We start from the raw sequence: 7,940 nt of genomic DNA, 5'->3' as shown, positions 1-7,940 counted from the left end.
CTGAAATTTCCTGCTGTGCTCAAAGACAGTGGGGCCCCACCCTTTGCTCTGCACCGGTGGCTGCCCTGGGGGGAAGGCACCTGCTTTCCTTTCCTCGTGGAGTCACACCCTTGTAACGTCACCGCCAGAGAAGGGGAAAACCCAGGAGCAGGGAGCAAGCCGTAGAGGTTTCAGTGCAGAGCGGATTCACCTCCCAGCGAGATCCAGGAGCAGCAGAGTGATCCCAGCACGCTGCCTCCAGACAGGTCAGCCACTGGATCCCCCGCCTGACTCGCAGCATCCTCCTTTAGTCCAGATCTCTGGCTCTCCCCACCCTGCATACACCTCTGCACTGCCTCCTCCTAGTCCAGACAGCAGGCCTGCTGCCCCTCAACCCTGACCCACGGGCCCCTCATCTCTCCCAGCCCTGGGCTCCCCATCTAGCTCTGTCTCTCCCCCTCAGTCCTGGCCCTATTCAAGCCCCAGGCTGCCCATGCCACTCACCCATGTTCCTCTTCTCCCTCCCTCTGGGCACGCCTCGCTGTGGCTCCCAGGGGGCGCTGCCATGTCCCCTGTACCCCACCCCGGTGCCCTTGGGGCTACCTTGCTGCACACCCCGTGTTCCCACCACACAAACCTGTCAAGCAACATCGGGCTCGACAGCAAGGCTGGAAGTGTCTGTGCGAATGTCGCAGGGCACTGGATGAGCCTAAATCTCCTAACCACGCCTTGGGGCGCGGGGAGCGAAGCTGACGACCGTGCCGTTTCCAAGGGAAATTGAAAGCCAAACCTCTCCTGACTGCAACCAGGGAGTGCTGGAAAGGGGCCTTTCTAAACAGCCTCTGACTCAGCCAGCCAGCTCCAGCAGCGAGCCCAAACCTTGGCCAATGGGAAGAGACTCCAGCCCCTTGCCTGCCTGCCAGCACCCAGCCCTCCCCTTGACTTCCTACCGCCTGCAGAAGGAGCCAAACCACTTACAGGGATCGCTTTGCTTCAGGCCACATGTCCTCTGCTTTAAGAACAGATCCCTGCCTACTGAGGGACCCTGCTCGCACTAGTGCTGGCCACACACCTGGTGGGGCGCAGGGGGGGGAGCGTGTGTGTGGGGTCGTCCTGCAAGCAGGGGGCCCTGGCCCAGGGAGCAAGGGAGCGTCTGGGCAGTGTCTCTTTGGCTTTCCCTGGGGTTTCAATGTGCTTTGTAGAGAAACCACTAAGGAAGCAAAATACAAACCAGAAAGACAGAATTTTCCTATAATTGTTCCTTGTGAATAGCTACCTGTGGGCATCGAGCTTCCTTCCTTCCTACCTGTCGACCTCCTACCTTGTCTATCCTCTCCAGTCTAGCCTATTCACAGTAGCACCAACGAGGATTCTTGTCGTAGGTATTCGTTGGTCGATGTTCCCCCTTTCCTCGCCATGCCCCTTCCAGGCGCTCCCCACCCCACACTGGAATCTGTGCTCCGATTCTCCTGATCCCTTATTACTTCTCCAGCCATCAGACGTGACCTCTCCGAGCTCAGCCCCCAGGCCTGCCCTGCCGGGGCTGTTCGCTACTTCCTGTCTGAGTCCCGACGGCTCTGAGCAGTCGTGACGCTCAGGTATTTTGGTCCCCAGCAGCCTGGAGAATCAGGCCAGGCCCGTGTTTAAGGCTCTTTTTTTAACTTCTTGCCACCATTAAACTCAGTGTCTGCCAGTCTGCGCTGCCTTGCTTTGCCCGTGGGCTCCATGTCAGGCATGTGCTCCGTGAGTTAGGGCCCTAGGATACGCACTGTGGGAGCTGATGTTGCACAGACATGTTTCTGAGCAGGAACATCTCACCCTGGCACTCTGGAGGAGCTGAGCCAGGGCAGGCTGTGTGTGTGTGGGGGGGCCCACTCAAGCAGGTCCCATGTCCTGGTGTAGCTGGAGCCCAGGAATCCAAGGGCAGCCAGGACCACCCATGTCCCCACTCTGGCTGTGACCCCCATCGGTACCCACTCCTGGAAGTGTGACCCCGGGGACCCTTGGGGCCTTGGCAGCACTCCCGGGCCTGTGACTGCAGTCTGGGACTCTAGTGACTACTCTCATTTTCATGGATTTCTGTGAGCAACTTCTGGGGCGCTGGCCCCGTGGGCATCTGGCCCCACTCTCCCCAGTGCAGCCCCAGACCAGGCAGTCAGGGCTGCACGCGGCCTGGGCAGGGCTAGGGGGATGGTTCAGAGTCTGAGGGGGTGTCGGGAGATGGATTTCAGTTCAGTTCAGAGTTGGCAGATGGATTTGGGGGGACAGTTTGGAGTCTGGGGAGACGTCTGGAGTTGTGGGAGCTGGGTTTGGGGCAGGTGCTTTGGCGGGTTTGTGGGGAGCAGTTCAGGGTCAGGGGAGGTGGACTGGGGGGACAGTTTGGAGTCTGGGGTGGTGTTGGGGCAGCTGAGTTTGTTTTTTCTTTCACCTGAATCAGTTCCCAAGCCCCACCCTGCTTTGGCCGTTGCCCCAGGCATGAGGCTGCCAGCCACCACCTGCTGCTGGAGGAACGGCCTGGGCCAGGCTGGGAACTGGGAGCCTTTGGGGCAGTTCTGCTCTGCATGCCCCCCATCACTGGGTGGCAGGTTCCAGCCCTTCTCCAGGTCCTGCCTGGCTCATGTCTGCGTCTGGGTGGGCAAGTCCTGTGTACGGCGGGCCCTGTGGCCCACGCCAGCTGGAGGAGTTAGCTCTGGCCCATGCAGGGCAGCATGCCTACAAGAGCTGGAGGGGGAGTCCACTGGGAAGCGGGGCTTGATCATTCCCGCCCCTCCGGGTTCTGGGGATGCCTTGGGACCAGCCCGACGGCTCGTCCCATTGCCCGGCCGCGTGGGCTACTAGCCGAGCGTTGCCAGAATCACCAGGCTGGCTATAGGGCCACGCTCCCCTCCACCGGGTGCCGCACGCCGCACCAGCTCGGACTAGCCACGTCTTTGAACCAGCCCCTCACCCCCCCCCGCCTCCTTCAAGGGCCCAGCCCAGCCACCCTGAGCCAGCCTGGAGCCAAACGTGCTGTGTCAGCCCGGGGCAGACCCCTGCACACCACACACACAGCTGGCCGCAGGCTCCGACCCGCCTTCCCTTCCGGGGGCGGCGGGGGGGGGGGCTGCTCGGGACGCTCCTCGCCAGCTGGGAGCCCCGGACAATCCCCTCCCGTCGCGGCACCCGCGCCTGCAGCTTCGCAGACCGTCTTCTCCCCGCTGGACCCGGTCCCGGAGCCCGGGCCGCCGAGCTCAGCCCAGCACGCTGCAAAACAGACCCACGTAGGCAAGGGACACACACACGCAGAGGAACATTAGAGGCAGACTCGTAGACAGGAGACAAACACCCAGGGGAACGAACTCACACTCACACACACGCAGGCGGGCAGTGGAGATCTCGCTCTCTCTCTGACACACACACACACACAATCCCCCCCCACCTCCGGCAGACACACACGGCCCCTGCCCACGCACGGCCGGCTGGAGTTCGCTTGCACCAGGCTGGCGCCCCACCGCTGTCACCCCGCCCCGGGTGGGCTCGGATCCCGTGTGGGGACGCAGACGAGGGAACGGAGCCGGCCGGGGACAACTGCACCGAAGAGGGGCCCAAACTTTCTGCTCCTTTTCTCCCCAGCCCACCTTGCTCCCGATGAAGCCGCCGCTGCTGCCCCTGCTGTGGGCGTCCTGGCTCCTGGGGACCCTGGCCGAGGTAAGCCCGTGTCTCTTGCACCCCTTGTTTCTCCGCAGAGGACTCAGGTTTCGGGGCCCGCCCGGCCCTGCCCCGCTCCGCATTCTTGCGGGCTGCACAGCTGCGGCGCATTAGCGAGGTTTGCAGTCACGGGCTGGCTGGCTCCCTCCTCCTCCTCCTCCTCTCCGCCCTCGGTGCCCTCTCGCCCCTGCCATCAGAGCTGGTTGTTGTTGCCACGACTTCGCTTGGGGAATCGGCTGTTTGCAGGCTGTGCCCCCCCCCCCCCGGTCCCTTCCCCCCACCCCTCCCTCTCCCCATGGTCCGGGGATGAGGCAGGCAGGGGAGCTAAGAGGGAAGAGATTCCAGAGAGATGGTCAGTTCTCTGCTGGGGGCATGGGACTGAGCAGAGACCTTCCCTTAGCGCGGCAGGAGTCAGCCCCCCCGCCCCCAGGGTCTCCGATCCAGGGGTGGGGGGTGCTCCCAAGAGGGGCTGAACACCTGGCACTGCTGTTGGGGGCGCTGGGTGCTCCAGGCTCCTCGGGGTGCTCCCCCCCCGCAGCCCCTCCAGCCCACGCGGTGCCCGGGGGCTGTCCGTACTTACCTAACGCATTTTGGGTGTGATTTTTCAAGACCTCCCCCCCCTTGTGACACTGAAACAAACATGCAAAATGAAAGACCCGCAGACGCTCAAGTGCCTTGGGTGATTTATGGGCAGCCCCCCTGGCCACAGTGCCGGCACCCTGATGGTAGGCGCAGGGGTAGGGGTCAGACAGAAGCCGGCTGGTCTGATTTTTGGTTGCCGGAGACCAGTGGCTCTGGCAGGGGTCATTCCGTGGGGCTGGGAACAAGGGCTTCTGCTCCCGTCTGGCCCAGCTTGGCAGTGGCTGTGGGGGGTCCTTAGTCCAGTTCCTAGGGCACTGACTGCCTTGTGCCCCTGCTGGGAGAGGCCAAGGTCGGGGGCGGGGGAGCCGTGCGGGGTGAACCCCCCCTCTTGTCCCTAGGGGTGAGACCTCCTCCGTCCCAGCCAAAGTCAGCCCTGGTGTAAATCCATTGCCTTCTGTGGAGCTGTCCCCGTTTACACCAGAGCAGAGTTTGGCCCTGCAGGGCCAGGGTTGGGGAGGGACAAGTCTCCAGGCTGTCAGCCCTGCACCTGCCATGGGAGGGAGGAGGGGGACTTGCTTCGTGTTGGGGGTCACTGACGGGGAAGGGATTCTGGGGCAGAGACCAAGGTAACCAGCTTCTGCTGACTCCCCACTCATCTTCCTCCCATGGTGTCTGGGACCTCGGCAGCCCCATCCATGCTGCAGATCCTGCTGTGCCCACACACCCCGGCCCCCTCCAGACCAGGGGGACTCCCCCCCTCAGGGCCCCAGAGCCTGGGCGAGAGGCCTGGCCAGCTCAGGGCTTTGCATGGGGCAGACTAGGTCCCGGCTGCGCTGCTGAACGGCGACGGGGACAAGCCTGCTGTGACAGGGCCCCCAGCAGGGCTGTAACAGGAGCCCCTGTCTCTGCCTGCCAGATACCCTGGGCTGTCACCCTAGTGACGCTGGGACCTGTGAGCAGGGAGGGTCCCAGAGCCCGGGCTCCAGCCCAAGGGCAAGCATCTACACAGCAATTAAACAGTCCCAGAGCCCGAGCCCTGTGAGCCCAAGTCAGCTGACTCAGGCCAGCCGCGCGTGTCTGATTGCAGTGTAGACGTACTACGGGTGATGGAGAATCCCCTGCATCCTAGGCAATCGGCCCCAATGGCTAATTCGCCTACTGGTTAAAAATCTGCACCTTGTTTCTAGCCTGAATTTGTCTAGCTTCAACTTCCAGTCAGCCGCTCTCCTACCCCAGTTAAAAAGGGGGTCAGAAACCTCCTCCTGATAGACTATCTGAGTCACCTCTTGGCCGTGTGTCCCGGGTCACACTCACACCGCATCCGATCCCACAGGGCAAGGGCTGTAACCGGACCACCTCCGAGGGGCGTGCAGGAGCCGAAGCGGTGCCTGGTGGGAGAGGTGAGCAGCAGGGAGTTCTTCTCCGCTGGGGCTGGGCTGTGAGCTGTTGTGAGGGACTAGGCTAGCTCAGGGAGCATCTCCGTCGCTTTTTACAGGCCTTGCTTGAGGCTCACAGTACCCCTAGGAAGTATTACAACGAATGGAGTAGTGTAGATGTCACCACCACCCTCTGCTGGATGGTCTCAGAACTCCTTATTGTGTGTCATAGCCATTGCCCTGTTAGTAACTAACGGAGAGTCTCCTTTAGCTCCCCTTGTGGAGCAGGGGGATCCGAGTTCTGATTCCACGGTTCCCGGGAAGCACCGAATGGTCACCAGGGGGCAGCCACATCACACCCACAAAACCCACAGCGTGGCTCAACCGCCATCCCTATTGTGCGGACTGGGGAAACTGAGGCCCAGGTTAGCGACTTGCCCGAGGCCGCAGCAAGTCAGTGGCAGAGGGCAGGAGTCACCAGCTCTCCAAGCGATGCCTCTGAAAGGGATGCAGCCCAACAGCTGTGTCCTCTGCGTCAAGTTTGTTCACAAAGCCCGGGGAACGACAATGTTCTCTTTGTTGAAACCAATGTCAGTGTCTTAAATATTCCCCTTGTCACCTTTGCTGGGAGGAAAAGGGATCAGTTTCCTTCTGGGTTTTATCTTAAGAGAAAAGGGGGAAACGAAGTGCAAGCCCTGAGCATGAGCCAGAGCTGAGAGGATGAGAGCAGGGGCTGCCACAGGAGGGGGTCTGGTGGGACAGCTCCCACCCCGGGCCAGCTTGGCCATCCCGGGTAAGGGGAGCCCAGGGCCATGGTGCTGGTGTTAATTAGTGCTGGGCCAGGGGCTGACCTAGGGCTGGGGAACACCTGCCACCTGGATTCTCCTGACTTGGGGGCTGGATTGCTGGCGTTGCTGCTAACCTGGGCAGGGAGGGTTGTGATGGGCCAAGAACCAAAGCCATCCTCACGCCATTGTTACAGATCCAGGGCACGGCATGGCAGCCGGCCAGGGACAGGCAGAGTGCACAGTGCAGGGGGGCGCTGAGCAGGCTGGCGCATGCTCTCCGGGGGGTGGGGGAGCACTGTCCTAACACCCATGTGGGGGAGCTTTTCTCTGGAAAGGGTTAGAAAGGGGGCAGGTCTGACTGCCCAGATAGGGCACACATTCAGTCCCCAGTTACAGAGTGTGATGGGGCTCGAGAGCAAGGGGAGTCTGGGGCTGTCCTCTGCTGAATGGAGGATAGTTTGGGGATGGATGGATAGATAGATGGGTGTGTCTGAGGATGGAGGGATAGAGAGGTATGAAGAGTGATGGATGGATGGATGGATGGAGGGATACATGTGGGTAGCTATGGGGAGGAAGGAAGGGAGGGATGTGTATGGGGTTGGGTGGATGGGTGTGTATGGAGATGGATGGATGGAGGGGTGTGTGTATGGGGTTGGATAGGTAGATAGAGGGTACATATGGGTAGCTATGGGGAGGGAGGGATGTTTATGGGGTTGGGTGGATGGGGATGGATGGATGGAGGGGTGTGTGTATGGGGTTGGATAGGTAGATAGAGGGTACATATGGGTAGCTATGGGGAGGGAGGGAGGGATGTTTATGGGGTTGGGTGGATGGGGATGGATGGATGGAGGGGTGTGTGTATGGGGTTGGATAGGTAGATAGAGGGTACATATAGGTAGGTATGGGGATGGATGGAAGGAGGAGTATGTATGTTGATGGATGGATAGACGGATGGATGGAGGGGTGTGTGTGGGGATAGATGGAGGGTGGGAATGGATGGAGGGATAAAGGGAAGTGTGTGGGAATGGACAGAGGGGGTGCTTATGGGGATGGATAGAAGAGGCCGGTGGCTGGCCCAGATAGATTAGAATCATAGAATATCAGGGTTGGAAGGGACCTCAGGAGATCATCTAGTCCAACCCCCTGCTCAAAGCAGGACCAATCCCCAATTTTTGCCCCATCCCTAAATGGCCCCCTCAAGGATTGAACTCACAACCCTGGGTTTAGCAGGCCAATGCTCAAACCACTGAGCTATCCCTCCCCCCTTACTCTATCCTTACTCTATGGCTCTTCCCTGCTCCCGTTTGTATTGATGGTGCCTGATCAATTGTGAGAGCTCTGGGTTAGAAACCATTTTTGATAATGTCACCATAAATGAGCCAGTTCCCAAACATTTTGGTGCTCCCCGCCCCCCCTTGCTCCCAGGCTGTCCCCGTGCAGACCCCACGTCCCCGCTCTGCCCTGCAGCCCCAAGCCTGGGCAGCAGTGACTCCCCCAAGCATTGGGTTATGCCAGCCCTGCTCACTGT

General features: G+C 60.8%; 1 protein-coding gene across 1 annotated transcript in view; it reads left to right on the top strand.

Moving 5' to 3' along the window:
* Positions 1-3,606: 3,606 nt before the first annotated feature.
* The window catches only part of LOC144278174 (receptor-type tyrosine-protein phosphatase V-like), a 52,123-nt gene continuing 47,789 nt past the window's right edge, over positions 3,607-7,940 (top strand). Inside the window, exons 1-2 of the mRNA XM_077839379.1 lie at positions 3,607-3,666; positions 5,582-5,648. Of these exons, the coding sequence (XP_077695505.1) occupies positions 3,607-3,666; positions 5,582-5,648 (127 nt within the window). The remainder of the gene's footprint in view (positions 3,667-5,581; positions 5,649-7,940) is intronic.

This window comes from Eretmochelys imbricata, chromosome 21 (assembly GCF_965152235.1).
Source record: "Eretmochelys imbricata isolate rEreImb1 chromosome 21, rEreImb1.hap1, whole genome shotgun sequence".
NCBI lineage: Eukaryota > Metazoa > Chordata > Testudines > Cheloniidae > Eretmochelys > Eretmochelys imbricata.
This window is presented reverse-complemented; position numbering and strand designations above follow the sequence as displayed.